General features: G+C 40.8%; 1 protein-coding gene across 1 annotated transcript in view; it reads right to left on the reverse strand.

The window, feature by feature from the left end:
* The window catches only part of ccdc12 (coiled-coil domain containing 12), an 82,212-nt gene that overhangs the window by 26,920 nt on the left and 30,015 nt on the right, over positions 1 to 25,277 (reverse strand). Inside the window, exon 2 of the mRNA XM_073049226.1 lies at positions 6,867 to 6,943. Within this exon, the coding sequence (XP_072905327.1) occupies positions 6,867 to 6,943 (77 nt within the window). The remainder of the gene's footprint in view (positions 1 to 6,866; positions 6,944 to 25,277) is intronic.

The raw sequence follows: 25,277 nt of genomic DNA on the forward strand, positions 1-25,277 counted from the left end.
GAGTCCATCATTGGTAAACCAAAAATGAGGTTGTAAATCAATGTTCAATACCGTAGAAATAATATCAAAAATGTCTTTCCAATATTTTTTCAAAAGTGGACACGACCAGAACATATGAGTTAAAGACGCTATCTCAGAATGACATCTGTCACAAATAGGATTTATATAGGAATAAAAATGAGCCAATTTATCCTTGGACATATGAGCCCTATGCACAACCTTAAACTGTATTAATGAATGTTTAGTACATATAGATGATGTATTAACTAATTGAAGAATTTTATCCCAATTCTCAATAGGGATAGTAAGGTTAAGTTCTCTTTCCCAATCATTTTTAATCTTATAGAAGGGCTCTGAACGTATCTTCATAATTATATTGTAAAGTTTTGATATTAGCCCTTTCTGAGAAGGATTTAGTTCAAACAAATTCTCCAAAATACCTGAAGACACAAAATTTGGAAAAGTAGGAAGTACAGTATTTAAGAAATTCCTAATCTGTAAATATCTAAAAAAATGAAATCTAGGCAAATTATATTTATTAGATAATTGTTCAAAAGACATAAAACAATTATCCAAAAATAAATCGGAAAATCATAGTAATCCTTTAGTCTTCCAAGCTGAATAAGCTTGGTCTATAATAGAAGGATAAAAAAAGCAATTGGATACAATAGGAATATTTAAAACAAACTGAGTCAACCCAAAACATTTCCGAAATTGAAACCATATACGTAAAGTATGTTTAACTATCGGGTTGTCAATTCGCTTCGGCAATTTAGAAAGAGCAAAGGGAAGAGAAGTCCCTAAAATAGAACCCAGTGCAAATCCTTGTACAGATTTAATTTCCAGGTTCACCCAATGAGGGCTAAAAGATATATCCCAATCCTTTAACCAACATATCAAATATCAGATATTAACTGCCCAATAATAAAATCTAAAATTAGGCAATGCCAATCCACCTTCCTTCCTTGCCTTCTGTAAATATTTTTTACCTAATCTAGGATTTTTATTCTGCCATATATATGAGGAAATTTTTGAATCAACATTAGCAAAAAAGGATTTCGGAATAAAAATTGGTACCGCTTGAAATATATATAAAAACTTGGGTAAAATAACCATCTTAATAGCATTAATCCGACCTATCAGAGATAGATACTGAAGCAGTGGAAATCTTAAGCAGGGCATTATATCTATATCAATGAGCTGGATGATAATGTGGTTAACTGGATCAGCAAATTTGTGGATAACACCAAGATTCAGGAAGTAGTGGACAGCGAGGAAGATTATCAGAGCTTGCAGTGGGATTGGAACCAGCAGAAAAATTTACTGAAAAATGACAGATGGAACTTAATGTGGATAAGTGTGAGGTGTTGCTCTTTGGTAGGATCAAGCTGTCAGGATATGATTGAGGCAGGTGTAAAATTATTTAAAGGAAACTGTGACAGAGGTCTGGAGAGTTCTGGGTCAAATGTGGGCAAATAAGGTTAGCTTAAATAGGCATCTGGTTGACATGGGCACATTGGACTGAAGGACCCATTTCTGCAGTGTACCACTCTATGGCTCTGGTTCAGAGGGCATTGACAAATGTACCCAAACGAAAACTGGCAAATGAGATGTGGTGATGAAGAAATGTATACAAGAGGTCTTAAGAGGCAGAAGCACTAAGAATTATAGTTCAGGTGGCTGGTGAGAATGGCCAGAAAGTCTGAAATAAAATGCACAATGTGCTAGTCAAGTAGTTTTCAATTGTTTATTTCAGATATGGTTTATTTTCATCCGTATCAATAGTATCAGAAGGGATACAAATTGGAGATGAAGTCAAATTATGAGGGAATGAAAAATGACTATGGAAGGTACTATTCAGAGTCATTGATTAAATTTTACATATTTTTAACAATTCCAATTCAATGTTGTTTTTTTTTTCCTGAAACTTGTGGGAACAGAGAAAGGGAAAAAGAAGTTTGTGATACTGAATGCAAGCTGTATTAGCTTACTAAACAGAGCCACACATTGCATTACAAAACTGGGGAATATTAAGACATTACAGTGAGATGTGACGGAACATTTTAGTTTACTTCTTTGGTTGCAAAGTGATTTATGATTCAGATGTGGTGAAAAATGCTCTATTAAATGAAAATATTTTCCTATAAAAGTAAGTGAATGTCAGCCAAAAGCTACAGAGAAAAGAAACGATGGGCAGAAGAGTTAGGGTAGGGCAAGGCAAGGCACATTAGTCAGACTTCTTTTGTTTTAATTTCCTTCTCTTTTCATTCAATTATGACAAATCACAAATATGTTGCAAGAATACACCAAGAGCCATTTAATTAAATTTCTATGATTATAAAGGCCAAGCGTGAGCATTTTAATTTTGCCCTTGGATGACTAACTAACAAGGAAGTCACTAAATGTTAACATATCAGGAACATCTTCTAAGCTTCCAATTGACTGAAGCAGCCTGGGAACAAAAGCAGCATCAACTTGTCTTAGCTCATTGAGAAATCTGTTCATTTCTAAACAAGAATTTTTCAAATATGCCCCACCCTTCCTTCCAAACTAAATAATAGAGACAGAACAGGTTATTATTATAGGTCTTGTCATTGATGGATAACTACCTTTGCACCTGCCTTTTCACTGACATACAGCAAGTCTGATAGGCCTGTACAGTGAAGAAGAATGCTAAGTGATCTGGGCTGACAGACTTTCCAAATGGACATTATGCTGAATTCCAGCCAATCATACACTGTTCCATCAGGAAATATTCTTTGTATAACAGTCAGCATTCCTCTTTCAAAGAATACCACCCAAATACAGATTAAAAGCTCATCACAGTTGCTTGAATGATTATCAGTAACATACTTAATATATTAAACACATCTTTGGAGAATTCATCAGCATGCAAAATTCTAAAAAGTCTTGTTTCATTGCGTTGGCTTGTCTGCCTTTATTATTTTGTTTTTATTTCAATTTTCAAACACACTAGGCTCCTGATGTGCTTCCTTTCCTAGTATAACCCACTTTAAAATTAGATGTGGTTATGTAGTGATTTTTAAAATTTGTCTTTAATGCACTTTCCTACACATCAAGTGACTATTGTACTGTAGACATCTTAAGCTGCTATGAATTAATTCTGATTCCACAACTCTTTTCTGAAGAACGGTTATTTACCCAAAGCATTAGCTTATCTTTTTCAGCCATTTGACCTGCTGGGCATTTCCAGCACTGTTTTGTTCCGATTCCAGCATTTAACCAAAAGCAATTTTAAGTGTATAGTTTCTACCTGGAAGAAATTTTTTACCGACATGAAATATCTTTACCCATTAAGAAACATAATCAAATGACCAGGAACACTTTGGACTTGATCATATCCTGACCCTTTTCACAAGTTAAGGGAAAGGATAGAATGAATAGTTCTGAAGTTACTAGCTTCAGGATTTTATCTCTCACCTACTAATGCTCAATGGTTACGGGATGTTATGTCATGCTTAAATTTAGAGAAGATCCGATGTTCAGTTTTTGAATCTAGCCAAGACTTTTATACATTGTGGGGACCATTTTTGAGTTATTTTCAATTTTTTGATTTGTTGTAAAAGTACAGATGGCGGCTAATAATATATTTTATTATATGATAAGGGTTTCTTTCCCCCTTTTTTCTTGCTTTTCTCAACAGCTCTGACTTTGGTAATGGGGTTAGATTTTTTTCTGTATAACAAAATTATTATATTTCAGTATTATGATTTAATATAATTTTTATGTATACAGGGTTTTGTGATTGTAACTGTATTTTTAATACAATGTATTTGGTACTATTTTATTTTTTTCTTTTGACTTATAATATATATCTTCTTGTACTCTGTATTCCTCTTTGCAGAAACTAATAAAAATACTGAAAGAGAAGAGAGGATTTTATCTTGTGCCAGAATAAGGCCCTGATTGTTGGTGATTTATGCTTTCACAGTTAAAATAATCCTTAGTACCTTAAGATAAAATTCTCTACTCCATGCAACGAAGTTCTAAGGATAAGATGATCTCAGTTCAGAGGTTCCCAACCTGGGGTCCATGGCCCCTTGCTTAATGGTAATGGAATAAAAAAGGTTGGGAACCCCTAATCTAAATGAACAGCACTGATTTGGACACTTTTCTATGAAAGAAACACCCACAAAATAGGGAGCAGCTGAGATTAATCTAATAAGCAAATAGTTTTGATGAGGTGAGTGATCTTTACATCTGACTAAATTATTGAAAAATATCAGATTGTTTGCAGGCAACCTCGACTGTAGCAAAAAGCAGAAGTGAAGATAAATACAAAGGAAAGGTGTGGCTGAAGATAATTTAATTTCACCAGATCTTCCCAAATTACTCCATACGTGGAACATCATGCAGTCACGATGCACAGGGCTGAAGAATGAGGAAATCACAGGACTGAAATTCTATTCCCACGATCCAATGTTGATTAACAAAACACATCACTTGTGTTTCGCATTGACAATTAGAAAGATTCCAATATGCAGTACAACAGATCATAGCTTGACAATTGCTTTAGTTTTGTTAAAAAACTTAAATTAGTGACTTAACCAAACTAAAGAGACTTTGCTAAATCTAGTACAATACAAGGCCACAAAACCATGGAATTCTCCTTTTTAAACCCCATCACTGCTCGCCAGTCCCGATTCCATCCAATAATCAGGGTGTTAATCTCAGTGCCTCTCAGTTTGCGATGAAAAAGACTATAAGACATAGGAACAGAATTAAGCCATTTGGCCCATCAAGTCTGCTCCACCATTCAATCATGGCTGATCCATTATTCTCCCCATAACCTTTGATGCTGTGGACAATCAAGAACTTATCAATCTCTGCCTGAAATACACCAAACGACCTGGCCTCCACAGCTGCCTGTGGAAACAAATTCACCACCCTTTGGCTGAAGAAATTTCTCTGCACCTCTTTCAGTTCAATGCCTCTCTATCCTGAGGCTCTGCTCTCTTAACCTAGACTTCCCCACCATGGGAAATAGCCTTTCCATATCTACTCAATCTAGGCTTTCAACATTCAAAAAGGTTTCAATGAGAACCACCCCCATCCTTCAAAATTCCAGTAAGTATAGACCTAGAGCCATCAAACATTCCTCATATGATAACCCCTTCATTCCCAAATTCATCCTTGTGAACCTCCTCTGAACCCTCTCCAATTCCAGAACATTTTTTCTTAGATAAGGAGTCAAAAACTGTTCACAATACTCAAGGTGAGGCCTTATCACTGTCTTATAAAGACTCAACATTACATTGCTGCTCTTGTATTCTGAACCTCTTGAAATGAATGCTAACATTGCATTTGCCTTCCTCACTACTTACTCCAAATGCAAGTTAAACCTTAAGATGTTCTGCACAAGGACTCAGATCTTTGGATTTTCTCCCCGTTTACTGAAGAGTCTGCATATTAATTTCTTCTACAAAAGTGCATGATCATGCATTTTCCAACATTGTATTTCATTTGCCACTTTCTTCGCCATTCTCTTACTCTAAGTCCCTCTGCAGTCTACCTGTTTTGTCACCACTACCTCCCCTCCACCAATCTTCATATCAGCTGCAAATTTGGCAACAAAGCCATTGATTCCATTGTCTAAATCATTTATATACAGCATAAAAAGCAGTTCCAACACTGACCTCTGCAGTCACCGACAGCCAACGATCCATTATCAACCTGATTTTCCCCAATCTAATTGCATGTTAAAATCTCCCATGACTGTCATAACATTGCCCTTTTGACACACCTTTTCTGATTCCCAATGAAATCTGTAGTCCACATCCCACATTTTTTTTGAAGCCTGTATATAGCTGTCATCAGGGTACTTTTATCCTTGCAGTTTCTTAACTCAACCCACAAGGATTCAATATCTTCTATGTCACATCTTTCTAATGATTTGATGTTATTCTTTACCAGCAGAGCCATGCCACCCCTCAGCCTACCTTCCTAACCCTCCAATACAATGGGTAACCTTGGACATTCAGCTCCCAACTACAACCATCCTTCAGCCACGATTCAGTGACAGCCACAACATTATACCCAACAATCTGTAAAAGTGCAACAAGAGCATCCACCTTATTTCTTATAGTCCACGCACTGGGATAATACAGAATACTGTATCTGCTACCCTTTTTGATTCTGCATCCTTAATGAACTGATACTCACTTTGCTGGCTGCAATTTTGTCCTATAATAGTGAAAGTATTCCACACATGATCCTCTCCTACGCAGTTGATTGTAAAATGACAGTGGACAATACATCAGAAAAAGTTAAACCATATGAACAAGTGGTCAAAATCAGGTTTAACTTCACTGGCATTTGGTGTGAAGCAGTACATTACAATACATAATAATAAAAACTAAGTACATATATCTTTAAAAGTTAAGTTAAATAAGTAGTGCAAAGAGAAAACAAAGTAGTAAGGTAGTGTTATTAGGATCAATGTCCATTCAGAAATAGGATGGCAAAGGGCAGGAAGCTATTCCTGAATCATTAAGTGTGTGCCTTTCAGGGTCCTGTACTGCCTCCCTGATGGTAGCAATGAGAAGAGTGGCATGCCCTGGGTGATGGGGGTCCTTAATGATGGATGCTACATTTTTGAGGCATCGCTCCTTGAAGATGTCCTGGATGCTGTGGAGGCTCATGCCCATGTTGGAGCTGACTGAGTTCACAACTTTCTGTGCCCCCCCCATACTAGATGGTGATGTAGCCAATTAGAAAGCTCTCCACAGTACAATCTCTCCATCTATTGTTTCAACTCAAATTTACACTGGAGCTACAACATAAGCTGCTGCGAAAAGGACAAAAGAGTTTAAAATTAACCTTGAGATGATTGATATTCCTCTCACCTATGTTTTACTTCTTCTTCATCATCGTCCTCTTTGAACTGCTTATTTGCTGGCTCTTTTTCATCTTTGTCTCTGTTCTGTGAATTAAAAATGTATAAGTTAAATTGCTTTGTGACAGCTCTATTACTGATACCTCCCACCAGATCAGTTATTTATCCACTTACATGTTTGTTTTTGTTACAAGGTTAGCTCAAGACCTACACTTACAGTCTGAGTATGTACATGATTGGCCCATAGGATTTCTAGTCAAAGGAAGACCCAAGATGTTAACAGAGGCAGAGCAATGGCAATCCTTTGAATATCAAAGGAAGGCTGACTTATGTGGTACAACAGTTTAGCACCTGTCAGCCCATGCTTGAATACTGTCTTGGTCCCACTGTGCATGAACAAGGATCACTTCATTTGCTAAGAACCTGTAAATGGAATTGAGCATTGTGAAATCAACAAACATCCAGATTTCTGACACATGAGGAGGGGAGGTCATTCATGAAGCTGTGAAATGTTAAGATAACACACACAAAATGCTGGTGGAACACAACAGGCCAGGCAGCATCTATAGGGAGAAACACTGTCGACGTTTCGGGCCGAGCCCCTTCGTCAGGACAAATGTTAAGATGGTTGAATTGATAAAACAGACCTAAGAGCTCCTGTAGTGATATGCTGGGGCTATAGTATGATTGACCTCCAATGGTCAGGAACATCTTCCTGCAGGCAGGGTATGATTCTAAGAACTGAAGCACACTGACTTCAGTTTTATGAGCATTCCTTGATGCTACTAAATGCTAGCAGCAGACACCCACCTCCTCTCATATTTGGCATCACAGTCTCAGTGAAAAGCTGTGATGAGGCCTCAGGGACGAGCTTAGGGCCAAGTAGATGGCATCCGCCCTTTCAGCAGTAGGTGAATTGCAGTGGGATAAGGCTGCATGGGAGATAGGAACTGTTATTTCCTGTGAACAGCTTCTCGAAGATCATTGTGGTAATGGATGGTAATCCACCAAACAACAATCATTAAGACATGTTATCTTAGTTTTCTTTGGTACTGGGATGATAATGGTCTTCTTAAGGCAAGTGGAAACCTCTGAATAAAATAGTGATAGGTTACAGATGTCTGCAATTACCCCTACCAGCAGATTTGCACAGGAACTAAGAACACATACGAGGACTTCATTTGGGACAGATGCTTTCTGCAGGTTCACTCTCCGCAATACTGATTAGACATCTACAACAGTGACTGTGAGTAAAGGTACACTGGAGATGATCCGGACAGGTGGTGATATTCCATCCCCCTTCTATTCAAAACACACAGTAAGGAGTGGATCTCCCAGTTCATACATGGTTTCTGTTTTGGGAACACTTTCGTACAAAATACACTACATACACAATTTATGATTTAAGTCTATGCCAAACTTAATTATCTTGATCATCCACTGAGCCTTTGAACATGAGTGAACCAGTCTACCAACTTAAACTACTTGTATAAAACCTCCTGCACTTCCTCAGACGAGCACTATCTGACTTTATACCTGATCCTCACATTTTAGCTTGGATTTGTACACAGGGAGAAGCACAGACTGGTGGTCCGACTTACCCAAGTGTAGGTGGGGATGGATCAGTAGGTGTTTTTGATGGCTGTGTAGCAGTAATCAAGGTTTCCTGAGCCAGTGGTGGAAAGAATCAAATTGTCATCTATGTGAAAAAGAAACTGCTGGAGTGACGCAGCAGGTCCAAGAGTGTCTATGCAGTCAACATTTCCAGTGGAGATCGCATAGCTGCAGTTGCAATTTGGAAAACAAGCAATGATACTGACAGAAAGAAAATTTCTGCCTCCAACAGTTAAAAAAAACCTATTTATTTTATCCAGGACGAAGGACGTTGTATCACAAATTATCTTCTTTATCACATCTGCTTTTGAAGGTAGAAATTACAAAGATGACCACTTGAGTTACATTCATCCTAAACATTAGAACTTTTGGAGGCAAAAATTACCTTTTGTCAGTAACACTGCTTTTTGCCCTCTTTGTAATATCAATACACTTCAGCGGTGAGTACAGGTAGCAGACTCCAGTCAGTAAAATCCTAGGCAATGTTCCAAAAGCTTCTTGAATAGGTACCATCCATAACCATTTCCATTATATGCTCCTGATTTAACTTTATGATGTTGATCAACATTTTCTCTACCAGTCAAAGCTCTAATTCTAATTCTTTTGCACCAAGTTAAAACTAGTGTGCTCCAAGTCTCACTTTCAGAGGCTTAATGCCTGGTTTGTTTTTTCACCCTCGTACAGTATTGAAAAGTTAATGAGGCTGTTTTTAAAGACAACAAATTTGCCTTCTCAGACTGAGGGCATACATCCTTGAACTAAATATCATAACCGATAAACTTTCGGTGGTGTTCCAATGTGGCGGTTTTGTCAAACTTGTGTTCCCCAACTTTGAGATCTCCGTCATAATTTTGATCATCATTTACATACCAGCAGCAGACTATAATCAAGAACCTGAGGTAGTGCATTTTGCCATCTCCAAACAAGAAAGAGTCCAACCCAACACATTTCAAATCAGGGACTTCAACCTGGCTTGTTTAAAGAAATTCCTGTCCAGATAACTATCAGCATATAACCTGTAGCCGGAAGTTGCAACACACTACACCACTGTTATACTAAGATAAAAGAATGCCTACTGTTTCATGCTGATACCACATTTCCATATATCTGATCACATGACTGTCATTCTACCTACATACAGGCAGAGGCTAAAGATCAAAGAGTTGGTCATGGGAGGCAGAGGATTGCTTCAATTTGGTGGACTGGGCCATGCTCTATGGATCAAATTTATTGATGACACTGCTGTCTTAGGCCGCAAAGGTGGTGACAAATCAGCAAATAGGAGAGAGAATGAAAATCCAGCTGAGTGGTGCCATAACCACAATTCCTTACTCAACATCAGCAAGACCAAGGAGCTGATTATTGACCTCAGGAGGAAACCAGAGGCTCATAAGCCAGTCCTCGGAGGATCAGAATTAGAGAGGGTCAGCAACTATAAACTTCTTAGTGTTATTATTTTGCATGAATTGTCCTGGGCCCACCATACAAGTGCAATTATGAAGAAAGTATGGCAGTGCCTCTACTTCTTTGGAGATTTGGGGAAATTCAGCATGACATCTAAAAAACTGACAAACTTCTATATGTGTGTAGTGGAAAGTATATTGACTGGCTGCATTACGGCCTAGCATGGAAACATCAATGCCTTTGAGAGGAAAATCCTACAAAAGCTAATGGTGCGGCCCAGTCCATTATGTGTAATAAAGCCTTCTCTACCATTGAGCACATCTACACAAAGATTGTTGCAGGAAAACAGCATTCATCATCAGGGACCCCACTACCCAGGACAAGCGTACCTCTCACTTCTGCCATCAAGATGGTAGTACAGGAGCTTCAGGAATCACACCACTAGGTTCAGGAATACTTATCCCCATTAGTTCAAGAGCCTGATGGTTGAGGGTGATAACTTCTTTGCCCCATCTTTGATATGTTTCCACAGCCAATGGACTCACTTTTAAGGACTCTGTATCTCATGTTCTTGATATTTACTGCTTATTTATTATGTTTTCTTTCTTTTGCACTTGCACAGTTTATTGTCTTAAACACTGGTTAAAACCCAGCCGGTGCAGTCTTCAATTGATGCTATTTTGGATTTATTGTGCATGCCCGCAAGAAAATGAATCTCAGGATTGTATGTGGTATTGTATATGTACTTTGATAATAAATTTACTTTGAACTGGATATTTGGTTGTTTATCTTAATGCCAAATGTAAGACTTCAGTTAAATGGATAGAAGCACAGTTACTGCAGCTCAAAATACTTCATTAACTGAAATCCTTCAGGATATCTACAGATATAAAGGATGTAATACGAGTTCCAACATTTTTCTTGTTTGATACTTTTTGATTACTTTGGAGTAACTTCAATTTTACTCCATTTTTCATTTTTCACATGGCCTGCTCCACCAAGAAGTTAATTTAAAATTTCTTGTCCATCAGTTCATTTCCCAGCCTCTCGAATGCACATCATGTTAACTACAATTCAGTAAGTAACAGCTTCTTTGCACCTCATCTGAAGAGCAAATATGAGTGAAAAACTAGATACTGTTTATCAGTGAGTGGGCTGCTTTCTTCAAATATACACATCAATATATTATGTTAGATAAACAGAACAGCAAAAAAAAAGTGAGGGCTTCCTGTTGGTTCAATGTGCTGTTGATCTGGTTAAGATGAGTCAGCTCAAAATGTGTCAGGTATCATACTGAGGACAAGTTTTACAAGGTGAATTTACTTGTTATAACTTGCAGAATTATTTAGCTTCCTCTAAAATCATAATATGCCCTTCAGCTTTTCTAACCCTACCTCGACTTTGGCTGGAAAAATCCAATTTATACGATCACTGCTGCTCAGCAAGTTCTTACTTACTTGGCTCCATGTCTTTAGGCTCCTGTTCCCTATACTCTGGCACATGGTCTCCAACCCTAATTTAAGTGCAGTCTCACACACACCCCAGATCTCACCACTACTCACTCCTATCCTTCCACTTCCTTTCCAGTTTTTGCTATTCTTTGCTTCTAAATTATAACCTTCAAGTTTAAGTTTGACTTCCAGTGCAGTGTGTCTCTCCTGTTTTTACGAACAAGTAGCTGGTACTTCAAGTCTAAGTAGGAAAATGCTCACAAAATAGAAATTGACTTCTAGAACATAAAGCCTGAAAATTAAAGTATACGTCACAATGTTCATTCCCACTCAAAAGTCAACCTTTTTGCAGGTTAACTGTTTTAAAAAAAATGATGATCTGATCGTCATCTTTCCAGTAAGGTGGCAATGTGCTCAGATGCAGCGACATCAATGGTGTTATTGTCTTTTTTTTTTAAAAAAGCCTTTTTGGTTTAAGATTGCAAGACACCACTGGATATGAAGAACTTCAGGTACTATAGGTCTAACCCACTAGAGAGTTGCTTTTGGCAAAGGAGCTGGACTTAGTGCAATCCACTAGAGAGTTGCTTTTAGCAAAGGAGCTGGACTTAGTGCAATCTATGTTACTGCCTGCTATAGAGGCGTATCATAATCAACGCACGAAGCTAGTATGTAGTCTAACAGTGTGATTGTCTTAGTTGTTTTTCTTGTGATCACAAGACCCTGCTGGGCATTGGTAATGCGGAATGTTGTAAGTCCAGTTTACTGGTTTCTTGGTGGGACTGGCGACAGGGGAGCTGCTTGACTTTGGTTGTAGCATGGGCCAGGCTTCATGCCACGGTGTTGCCTATTGCAACCACCCCGTAGAAGTGAACCCAGAGGCAGAGCTGCATCCATGCTCTTGTCGGTACTGCCATCCAGTGCTTGTCTGTTGGAAGACAAGCTGGATTGTGTTTGTCTACAAACTGATGCAGTTTATTCTTGCCAACAACATCCATGGACTCAGGGATTTGGACTATATTATATTTTTTGTGTGACCGCGATCTTGTATGTGCCTTGTGACTGTTAGTACCGTGTTTTGAACTTTTGCCTTGGGGAAAAACCATTCCCTTTGGTTATATTCATCGGTATTCATGCATGGTTGAATGACAATTAAACTTAAAGTGAAAAGTAGGGAACAAATCTAAGATTTGAAAAGCGGTTACAGTTGATGACTGATGGTAGGCTTTGGCCACTGAATCATCTACATGTTCCTTCTTTATATGCTATCAGGAACATTCAAGAGATGCCATAACAGAAGCTTGTAATATTTACTGCAGAACTCTGTCCGCATTTCACTCGCTTGCCCACAGACACTTAAAAGCTACCCAACCTTCCAAAGGCTTATGTTCCAGCCCGTCACTCCTACCTTCATGAATACACCGACAGGTTAAATTATTGACACCCACATGAACTATTTTTACAGCCTTAGCAGGTTATAACCACTCTCCAACCTACTTCCATCCCCAATGAAATATAGGTGTGTCACAGACATTACTCTGAGTGTCTCCATACCTCATCACATTGGAAGTATTAGATGCCTGAAAGAACAGACAATGCAACCATCATCATGTAGTCAGCTACTGACATGAGGGTCTGTGTGAAATAGTCAATCAATACCTACGCTATGAACTGTGAAAAAATTGCCAAATTGTATAATTTTGCAGTGTCTTTCTGTACCTGGAACGCAGCAGGCCAGGCAGCATCTATAACACACAAAATGCTGGTGGAACGCAGGGTATAGATGCTGCCTGACCTACTGCGTTCCACCAGCATTTTGTGTGTACTGCAGTTTATTAGCTTGTTTTTGGGCTCATCCCAGGTTACTGTTACAGGCGCTTACAAGTAATGAATTGTAACCTGGTAAATTAAAATGCTCTGAAGCCTATCCAAAGTTCACAGGCTTCCAGAAAGGCTGAAAATTGAATGCACTTCCACCATTTAACATATTTTGTGACCATTTCACATTTTAAAAATAGCTAAAGCAAAAACAGATCTAAAAGCAATATTAATGTTCTATATTCTGAGGAGTGTTAGAGTGTAACTGGTATTCATTATCAAGAAATGTGAATAACCAGAGTAAAATCCCAACATATAGATGAACCTATTAGAATGTTAAAATGGACCACTTCAGACCATAAGACATAGGATCAGAATTAGGCCAATCAGGACTGATCTATTATTCCTCTCAACCCTATTTTCCTGCCTTCTCCTTGTAACCTTTGACACTCTACAAATCAAGAACCGGCCAATCTTAGCTTTAAATATACTGTACCTAATGACTTGGCCTCCTCAGCTATCGTATGACAATCAATTTGACAGATTCACCACTCTCTGGCTAAAGAAATTCCTCATCGCCATTCTAAAGGGGCATCCTTCTATTCTAAGGCTGTGTCCTCTGGTCCTAGAATCCTCCATATTGGAAACATCCACTACATCCAATCTATTTCAATATGTGAAATGTTTTAATAAGCTTCCTCTCCCCCATTTTTCTAAACTCCAGCAAGTGCAGACCTAGAGCCAAACATCCCTACATTAACCCTTTCATTCCCAGGAATATTTTCATGAACCACCTCTGCATCCACTTCAGTGCCAGTACATTCTTTCTTAGACAAGAGTCCCAAAGCTGCAAGTGTGATCCCACCAATATCTTATAAAGCCTCGGTATTGCATGATGCTTTTATATTCTAGTCCTCCTAAAATGAATGCTAACACTGCATTTGCCTTCCTTACTACCAACTTAACCTGCAAGTTAACCCTTAGGAGTCACAAGTCCCTTTGCACCTCTGATTTCTGAATTCCCATCCTCTATATTATCTGCAGTGGAGAAGAACCATTTCTTTGGGAGATCCATCATAAAAAGAGACTATACTATTAATGACAGGATCCTCAACAGTGCTGATGAACAGGAATCTAGGGGTCCAGGTATACAGCTCCCCAAAAAGGGCTGCACAGGTTGAAACATCCAGTGTTTGAGGGATTTTTTTTTCAGCTGAGAAGGGGAAGGTCAGAATCAGAATCCAGTTTTAATATCACCGGCATACGTCATGAAATGTGTCAACTTTACGGCATCAGTACAAGTTTTGGGGAGCTTGTGTGATGGTGCGTGATGTGATGGCCTTCATCAACAGTGGGATTGAGTTCAAGAGTCATGAGGTAATGTGTTCAGTTCTGGTCACTTCACTACAGGAAGGATGTGGATACCATAGAGTGCAGAGATTTACAAGGATGTTGCCCGGATTGGGGAGCATGCCTTATGAGAATAGGTTAGTGAACTTGGCCTTTTCTCCTTGGAGCAACAGAGGACGAGAGGTGACCTGATAGAGATGTATAAGATGATGAGAGGCCTTGATCGTGTGGATAGTCAGAGGTTTCTTCCCAGAGCTGAAATGGCTAATACCAGGGGGCACAGTTTTAAGGTGCTTGGAAGTAGGTACAAGGGTGTTGTCAGATACAAGTTTTTTTTTTAAAACAGTGGCAATGTGGTGGAATGCACTGCCAGCGACAGTGGTAGAGGCGGATACAACAGGTCTTTTAAGGGACTCTTAGATAGGTACATGGAGCTTTGAAAAATAGAGGGCTATGCAGTAGGGAAATTCTAGCCAGCTTCTAGAGTTGGTTACATGGTCAGCACAACACTGTGGGCCGAAGGGCCTGTAATGTGCTGTAGATTTCTATGATTCTACATCTCCCTCTCTAGCCTTGCAGCAGCTTTGAGTGTCCTCTGGACATGGACCCCAAGATCTCACTGAACATAATAACATAAGAGATAGGAGCAGGAGTAGGCCAATCGGCCCCTCAAGCCTGCTCCGCCATTCAACAAGATCATGGCTGATCCAATCTTAACTCTAGTTTTCACCGAATCCCACAAGGCAACAGTGCCAACCAACAGGGCACCATGCCGCCCATTTTATTTTATTATTCATCCCGCCCAAACCCATGTGATCACCCGGGGTAAAAAAAACGAGTTGCCAATTGAGGAGAAAAAATCTGGAAAATTCCTCTCCGACCCATCCAGGCTATCGAAAACTGGTCCAGGAGATCACATGGCTGATCTAAACCTAGCCTCATGTCCACTTACCTGCTCGCTCACCGTATCCCCTAATGCCATTTTTATCCAGGAAAATGTCTATCTCCGTTTTGAATTTATTGAGTGTAGTAGCTTCCACAGCTCTCTGGGGCAGTAAATTCCACAGCCCCACTACCCTCTGAGTGAAGAAATTTCTCCGCATCTCAGTCCTGGAACGGCATCCCCTTATTTTAAGATTATGCCCCCTAGTCCTAGTTACACCCATCATTGGGAACATTCTCCCCGCATCCACCCGATCAAGCCCCTTCACAATCTTATATGTTTCAATAAGATCGCCTCTCATTCTTCGGAACTCCAATGAGTAGAGTCCCAATCTACTCAACCTCTCATCATACATCAACCCACCCATCCCCGGAATTAACCTAGTGAACCTTCTCTGCACTGCCTCGAGAGCCAGTATGTCCTTTCTTAAATATGGACACCAGAACTGCACGCAGTACTCCAGGTGTGGTCTCACCAATACCCGGTACAACTGCAGTAAGACCTCCCTGTTCTTATACTCCATCCCCCTAGCAATAAAAGCCAGCATTCCATTGGCCTTCTTGACCACCTGCTGCACTTGCATACTAACTTTTTGTGTTTCCTGCACCAGGACCCCCAGATCCCTTTGCACAGAAGCACTTTCCAGTTTCTCTCCATTTAGATAATAACTTGCTCTATTATTTTTCCTGCTAAAGTGCAAGATCTCACACTTGTCAGTATCATATTTCATCTGCCAAATGTCTGCCCAATCACTCAGCCTATCTATGTCCCCCTGCAGGGTTTCAATGTCCTCCGCACTCATTACACTCCCTCCCATCTTTGTGTCATCAGCACAAAGATCCTCCAAGAGTCTTACTACTAATATTATATTCCGTCTTCAAATTTGACCTACCAAAATGAACCACTTCACACTTATCTTGGTTGAACTCCATCTGCCACTTCTCAGCCCAGTTTTGCATCCTATCAATGTCCTGCTGTAACCTCTGACAGTGCTCGAGACTATCCACATCACCCCCAACTTCAGTGTCATCAACAAACTTACTAACACACCCTTCTACTTCCTCATCCAGGTCATTTATAAAAATCACAAAGAGGGATCCCAGAACAGATCCCTGCGGAACACCACTGGTGATTGACCTCCATGCAGAATACGAACCACCTACAACCACCCTTTGCCTTCTGTGGGCAAGCCAATTCTGGATCCACAAAGCAAGGTCTCCTTGGATCCCATAACTCATTGCATACACACACACACACTTATTTAAGTTAAAATAAGTAGTGCAAAAAAAACCCCACAAGTACAAGAATGTGGTGAAGTAGTGTTCATGAGTTTCAGATGGCAAATGGACAGCAGCTGTTCCTGAATCGCTGAGTGTGTGCCTTCAGGCTTCTGTACCTCCTTCCTGATGGTAACAATGAGAAGAGGTGGAGTGCCACCTTCCTAAGGCATCACTCCTTGGAGATGTCTTGGATACTACGGAGGCTAGTACACATAATGGAGCAAGATATTTTCACAGTTGTGGGGAGGGCAGAGGAAGAGGGGACTCTTAGATACTACAGTAGTCTACACTTCTCGCACACATTCAAATTTAATTATGCAAAACTAATTGCACTATATCTGGAAATTTAAAGGCTGCAAAATAACCATAAAGGAATCCCAAATATCCTCTTTAAAAGTTATTAATTTTTCTGCAAGAAATAGACTTGCTGTTTCCACCTAATCTGGGCTAAATACTACATGTGGATAATGCCTCATCTATCACAAGAAATTCCTTCCTCATGAAGTATCCAAGTTAGTCCTACACTAACTTACAGGCAACCCCTCCAGAACAAAGGTCAAGACAAGAGTTTATAAATGAAACTGGTAAATATCAACTGCTGGTTAAACAGGTTTGCAGGGCATAGACTTCCTTATCCCAATTTGTTGCAAAGACAATATACTGCTGTTCAAAATGTGTCATAGTCACATTAACTATCCATCTACTGATACCAATGAGAAATATTTATGAAGCACTATGTGCAGAAGGACACAATTTCTGCATGCAAAATATGCTCCTTGAAGAACACCATTAGCTGACAGCCAAAAGGCAATCCCACCAAAAGACCTCAAAAACAAAAATAAAACTCCACATTCCAATCTGAAATTGTGCAGCCACTACAAATTTCAAATTCAATAAACTGAAGAGTGGCTCCAGCAACCCAAATTCTGACAATGGCCACCTAGATCAATCATCACCCACATTAAGAACTCTTATTCCATAAGAGTTTTTGTTTGTGTCATTGCCATCACAGTGCCTCATCTAGTGCCAATGAATTATTTGCTGCTTTTGACAATCTTTGCTTAGCCGTAAGATCAGAATCAGGTTCTGACATGTGAAATTTGCTGTTTTACAGCAGCAGTAATAGTGCAAGACATAAAAGTTACAAGTTACAAAATAATATAAACTGAAAAGATAAATGTTGTAGTGCTCATTGTATCACGGACTGTTCAGAAATCTGATGGTGAGGGAGAAGTAGCTGTTCTTAAAACAGTGAGTCTGGGTCTTCAGGCTTCTGTCCCTCTTCCCTGATGGTAGGTATGTGAAGAGAGCACGTCCTGGATAATGAAGATATTTTAATGGATGCTGCCTTTTTGAAGCATTCCCCCCTTGAAGATGCCCTCGTTGTCAAGGAGGGTTGCGTCCATGATGGAATTTGTTGAGTCTACAATTTTCTGCAGCCTTTTGCTATCCTGTGCATTTGAGGCTTCATACCAGGTTGTGATGCAACCTGTCAGAAAGCTCTCTACCTTACACCTGTAGAAATTTACAAGGTGATGTACCAGACCCCTTCTCAAACCCCTAATGAAGGAGAGCTGCTGGCATGTCTCTGTGATTGCATCTGTGTTGGGCCCTGGATAGATCCTCTGAGATGTTGGCACCCAGGAACTTGCTCACCTTCTCCCCGCAACAAAGAATGGTATGTGTTCACCAGACTTCCTCCTCCTGAAGACTGCAAATCAATTGCTTGCTCTTGCTGATAATGAATGCAAGGCTATTGTTATGGCTCAACCAGCAGATCTATTTCACTCTTTTGGAGGAGAGTTTAAAAGACGATTGAGGCAAGTTCTTTTTAAACTTTTGTTTTACATACAAAAGGATGATAGATGTCTGGAACGCACTGCCAGAGGAGGTGATAGAAGCAGATAATGTAGCCATGTTTCAAAAAAATTTAGATAGACATGAACAGGCTGGAAACAGAAGGATACCTATCAATTGTAGGCAGATGGAATTACCGTAGTTTAATGATAGTTGGCACAGTCCTAACAGACAAAGGGCCTGTTCCTGTGTACTTTTCTATATTCCAAGCTCCATACTAGTGTTTCCATACAAAAAATAAAAGCTTCAAATTGTAGCAACCTTATCACAATACAGCTTTTCACTGAGATCAAATAAATAAGATTGCATTAAAGGTTTTCTTTTAACAGAAAGATTCGATAATTGCTGTGGAATTGTAACCAAGCACAGATCAATCTGAGTTGAATTGCTGTTATATCTATGGCATCTTCTGTCTCAATAGATATCCAAAGCGCTTCACCTAAAATTAATTTGATGTGCAGTGGATGTTATTATGTAGATAAACATATCAACTATTTTGCAGATGGCAAATACCCTCAGTGTTAAAACAAATGGCTGGTTAATTCACTTTTTTTGGCAGTAAGCCAAGTGAAAGAGTCCTGGCCATGACCCAAACAGATCTCTGGTCTATATCAATGCTTTCCAACATCACAACAGAAACTATACTTCAAAAGGCACTTAATTGGCTGCAAAATACTCCAGGATATCCAACGGCCATGAAAGGCCCTCTGCAAATAAGTTATTTCCCCCCTTAAATAGTGTGTTGGGAACTTCGACAGTGAATCCACTAAAAAATGCAACTGTCACTATTGCCTGATTGAGTCACCCGAGAACTTAAACTGTTTTTCAGCACTTCTGATAAACATTATGAATTTCCCTATTCCATAAACCAAGCGAAACATCTGTTAAGAATCTTTTTTTTATTTTAATTATCTGAAAAAAAATCTATGGGAAGGGCCAGTAAAAGCAAGTATTTTAGATTGAAGACAATGATAGGAAGCAACTACATTCCTGGCAACATGCAAATTATACACTGAGGTAAATACTGGAACAATTTAACCTGCAGTACTCTACAGGAAAAGATTTTTTTTTAAATTTCAGAACAAAACAAGGTGGCGTTAAAGGGCCTTCTTCAATGCTAGTGTCATCAGCATAACTCTTTTTTAAAAAATCACCCAACAACCAAAGTTCAATCTCTGGTACGCATCAAACCATTACCACCGGCCTCAGATCAGTTAGGAAAAATAAAATCACAAATGACCTCAAAGTTCGGGGTTCGTGGGTGAAGTGCACAGAGTAGGGCATCCAAAGTTTCAGTTATTTAATGAGACTTCCTACCACTGCCGATGCAGTTAATTGTTACCGCTGACCTGTCCACCTTAGTTGAACACTCACTAACCAAAATCTTCCATAAAGAGTCCAGATATACAAGAGGGTGGCTATTTGTGGATAGATACAAAGACAATGGAATTCACATTACAGAAGAGGAATGAGAAGCTTAAGTATCATAGAAATGGAACTGGGGAACACAAAAAGTGCCAATCTTCTCTCCGCCCTTCAGAATTCATCCAATTATACCTTTATTTTATTGCAGCAAATAAATTTGGAATATATTTTCAAACTCAGCAACAGCAAAGGACAGTTATTAAAAGTGCACTATGCAAAGAGCCATTTTCCTTTTACTGGAACCAGACAATCGACACAATGACTCTTGGAAAAAAGCTAACTCCTCCTCCTCTCTCCCCCCCCCCCCCCCACCCCGCAATAACCAGACTTCTGAGTTTGCTGTCCTATTTTAACTGCTACAGCTCTTGGAATGTTTCTGCAGACACTCAGTGAGCCAAGGATGGCAAGAATTTTAATGCTTTCTGTAGATGCAGCAACTAAAGTTTCTCCACTTTCTGATGCCTTTGGATACTGTTAGGACACAATGCTGTTGATACCAACAGACCAAACTTGCCAACTCCAGGCTTAGGTTTCATCAAGACTACTCAGCTCCAGACCTCATCACAGTGTTTGTCCAGAACAGATACAAAAGCTGAACTCCAGAGGTGACATTAGAGAAGAATTTTAGAGTTGTATACTTTGATAATAAATGTACCTTTGAACAAGAGTGACAACCCATAATATCAATCTAGACAACACCCACCAGTGATATTTTCCCTTTACTATTCTTAATCTCTACCCAGATGGACTCAACATTTTGCTCCGTAGATCTTATATCCTCTCTCACAATCGCCCTGATCTCATCCTTAATTAAGAGCGCCACCCCACCGCCTTTGCCTTCCTGCCTATCTTTCTGTATTGCCTGATACTCTTGGACATTTAATTCCTAGTAATCTACACCTTGCAACCAGGTTTCTGTAATGGCCACTAAATCATATGCCTTTGTACTGATCTGTGCCACAAGTTCACTAACCTTGTTTCTAATACTACGGGCATGTAGATAATTTGATAATTAGATAGATCATTGTCCTTTTAGAATCTAGTGAACTATGCAATTTTTGCTTTTTACTTTTATGCACTCTACTCTTACTTTCTTCTTCACTAACTCCAGCTTTGGTCTCTGCATCACTTCCCTCTTCTTTCCTGTGTGGGTTCCCATACTCTTGCCAGATTAGTTTAAAGCCTCCCCAACAGCACTAGCAAACAATTTCCCTAGGACATTGATCCCAGCTCCCTAGGACATTGATCCCAGCCCTGCCAAGATGTAGACTGTCAGGACAGTACTGGTCCCACCTCCCCCAGGAGCGGTTCCAATGCCCCAAGAATCTGAAACCCTCCCTCCTGCACCACTGCTCAAGCCACATATTCATTCTAGCTATCCTGCTATTCCAACTCTGGCTAGCAAGTGGCACCGGTAATAATCCTGAGATTATTACCTTTGAGGTCCTACTCTTTAATTTATCTCCTAGTTCGCTAAATTCAGCTTGTAGGACCTCATCCCACTTTCTTCCTATATTGTTAGTACCTACATGCACCACGACAGCCGGCTGCTCACCCTCCCCTTTCAGAATGCCCTGCAGCCTCTCCGAGACATCTCTGACCCTTGCACCCAGGAGGCAACACTGCATATGGGAGTCCCGTTTGTAGCCACAGAAGCTCCTCTCTCATGGAATCCCCTACCACAACAGCTCTGCCACTCTTTTTCTTGCCCTCATGTACAGCAGAGCCACCCACGGTGCCATGATCCTGGCTACTGCTGTCTTCACCTGATAAGCCATCTTCCCCCAACAGATTCCAAGCGGTATATCTGTTTTAGAGGGAGATGACCTCAGGAGACTCCTGTACTACCTTCCTGCTAATACTCTCCCTGTTGGTCACCCATTCCCTATCTTTCCTTAGATCCTTAAACTGCGGTGTGACCAACTCACTAAATGTGCTATCCACAACATTCTCAGTATCAAGGATGCTCTGACGTGAGTCCATGCGCAGCTCCAGTGCCGCCATGCGGTCTATCAGGAGCTGCAGTTTGACACACTTCCTGCACACGTAGTCTTCAGGGACACTGTCAGCCTTCCTGAGTTCACACACGTCACAGGAGGAGCATGGCATGGGTCTGAGCTCACTTGTCATGACAGAGCGACGGATGTTAGCGGAAGAGGACCACAGGAGAAAGGGAAGAGTCCCCTGGGGAAGTCAAAGGCTGTTATCTGTGAATCTCTGCAAATCAGTTCTTTGCCTTGACCCTTCTTCGTCGAAGCCCCGCTTGAGCAAAGCCCTATCACTCTGCTACCTTCTCACTCCGCTGCCTGCTGTATATGGCAGTCTTCTTTTTAAACTCTTTCTGTTCTCTACTTGCTGACGTCATGTGCCTGCGCAGTCTTGCATCTCTTTACCCCGAGTAGTAAAATGCCTTCTCTCCGAAAATCCTGTCAGACGTTCCACTTGCACCCTTCTTGCTTCGAATCTTACCCCTGACATCTTCTCTGTACCCAATTCCAAGTACCTTAAAACTGTGCCCTTTCATGTTAGCCATTTCAGCCTTGGGAAAAAGCCTCTGACTTTCCACACAATCATGAAAATTGTTGAGAAAAACATCAAACTTACCCACCTATCCTCCCCTGCAAAAAAAGGGGATCCCAATCAAACTCCCAAACACCCTCCCCTACACAAAATGTAACAAGAACTTAGAATCCAAACCCCTCCCCACTCAAAATAACTAAAAGAATGCAATAAGAACATCAAACCCCAAACCCCTTCCCTCTCAGAACAAAATGAAAAGGAATGGGTGAAAAACACAAAATATAAAAACCACAAGTCTAAGAAAGTCCAGTCCATAAATGCAATAGTCCAATGGATAACACAGAAACATTGTAACATCCTCCATCAAAAGAAAACGACACCACACGAAAGCACACAGTGATAGGCCGCTCACAAATTCCTTCTCTGGCAACAATCAAAAGGCAGTCAGTCAGCACTGAACTCTAGCTCGCCTTCTGCATTAGTCTTGATGTCTCAATTTAGCTCAATGCTTTCATCGGCAATTAATAAACATTTCAACCGGCAAAATGGAGTTGAACATCGACTTGAGGCCATCCTAGCGTGCTCTCACTTCACAGAATCTTCTTGGAGACAACGAAGTGCTGGATCATTCAGTTGATCTCTAGACTGAAAATCACACGCTCTACCAGTTACAGAAACACACAAGATGAAAAACAGGCATAAAAGTAGTAAAATAGACTTTATCATGGGCTATCTAACTTTTACTGTAGATTTGAGAGGGTCCATCTTACACCTGTCCCTCCCCCCTCTTCGGTCTCTCTTCCTATCTTCCCTCGACCATCACTCACTGGCACTCATCCCCCAATCACTGCAATCACCTCCCCACCATCTCTGCCCAGCCCCCCTGGATCACAGCTTAGAATCAGCGAAGGAGAAGTATGTCGACTGTTCCAGCGACTTAAGACCCGAAAATCTCCAGGCCCAGATGGGGTCTCCCCCTCCTGTCTACGAGCCTGTGCTGATCAGCTGGCTCCCATCTTCACTCAGCTCTTTAACAGATCTCTGGAGCTGAGTGAGGTTCCGACTTGCTTCAAGCGCTCTATCATCATCTCGGTCCCCAAGAAACCCACCATCACAGGACTGAACGACTACAGACCTGTCGCACTGACATCTATAGTCATGAAATCCTTTGAACGCTTGGTGTTGAACCACCTGAAGACCCTCACCAGCAGCCTGCTAGATCCCCTGCAGTTTGCCTACCGGGCAAATAGGTCAGTAGACGATGCAGTCAACCTGGGACTGCACTATATCCTGCAACATCTGGATCGTCCTGGGACCTATGCTCGGATGCTGTTTGTGGATTTCAGTTCAGCGTTTAACACCATCGTCCCTCATACCCTCTGCTCCAAATTGTCTCACCTTACTGTGCCACCTGACCTCTGTGATTGGATTTACAGCTTCCTGACCAACAGAAGTCAGCAGGTAAGGATGGGACAGGTCACCTCGGATATTCGAATCACCAACACCGGCGCCCCCCAGGGGTGTGTCCTCTCTCCACTGCTGTTCTCCCTCTACACCAATGACTGCACCTCCTCCAACCCCTATGTGAAGCTTTTGAAGTTTGCAGACGACACTACCGTCATCGGACTCATCCAGAATAGTGATGTGTCTGCATATCGACAGCAAGTGGACCAACTGGCGCTCTGGTGCAGTCGGAACAATCTGGAGCTGAACACGCTCAAGACAAAGGAGATGATAGTGGATTTCAGGAGACATCCCCCCGCTATGTCTCCCCTCACAGTCCTCAGCAGCCCTGTGTCCACCGTGGAGAACTTCAGGTTCCTGGGAACCACCATCTCTCAGGATCTGAAGTGGGAGCAGAACATCAGCTCCATCCTGAAGAAGGCCCAGCAGCGGATGTATTTCCTGCGGCTCTTGAGGAAATACGGTCTGCCTCAGGAATTGCTGCTGCAGTTCTACACTGCAGTCATTGAGTCTGTCCTGTGCACCTCCATCATTGTGTGGTTTGGAGCCGCCACCAAGCAGGATAGAACCAGACTACAGCGCACAGTGAGGACTGCTGAGCGCATCATTGGAGCCTCCCTGCCCTCTATTGTGGACCTGTACTCTTCCAAGTTGAAGAAGAGGGCTGGGAACATCATAAAGGACTCCTCCCATCCTGCCACGGACTGTTTGATCTGCTTCCGTCTGGTAGGCGCTTCAGATCCCTCCAGACTAAGACTAATAGGCACTGGAGAAGTTTTTTCCCTACTGCGGTCACTTTGCTGAACAGTTAACTGCCGGTTAACTGTCGGCTAACTATTACTTGGATTGCACTACCTGTATGTATAATCTATATTTTCATTTATATTTATCATTATTATTGTTATGAGCAGAGAGACAACATCTGCCGGAAGTAAATTCCTTGTATGTGCATAGGTACTTGGCGATTAAAGTCTGATTCTGATTCTGATCTGGAAGATGTCAACCAAGGGAACACTGTACACTGGCGCCATCTTGACTGGAAAAGCTCCATTAGCTCCTCAAAATACTGATCTGGAGAAGCATCTTAAATGCATTCTATGACTTCATCTTCCAGTGCTATCAACACATAATTTATAATTATTCCATAATTACTCTACTGCCAGGGTACACATCTAATTTCATCATTTTTGCCACACCCACTGTTACAACTACCAGTTCTTGGCCAAGGAGTAACTCCATCAATAGCTTCACCCCGAACTTTTTAAAAAAATATATAAAGCTTAACCCAAAATGTT

This window comes from Hemitrygon akajei, chromosome 1 (assembly GCF_048418815.1).
Source record: "Hemitrygon akajei chromosome 1, sHemAka1.3, whole genome shotgun sequence".
NCBI lineage: Eukaryota > Metazoa > Chordata > Chondrichthyes > Myliobatiformes > Dasyatidae > Hemitrygon > Hemitrygon akajei.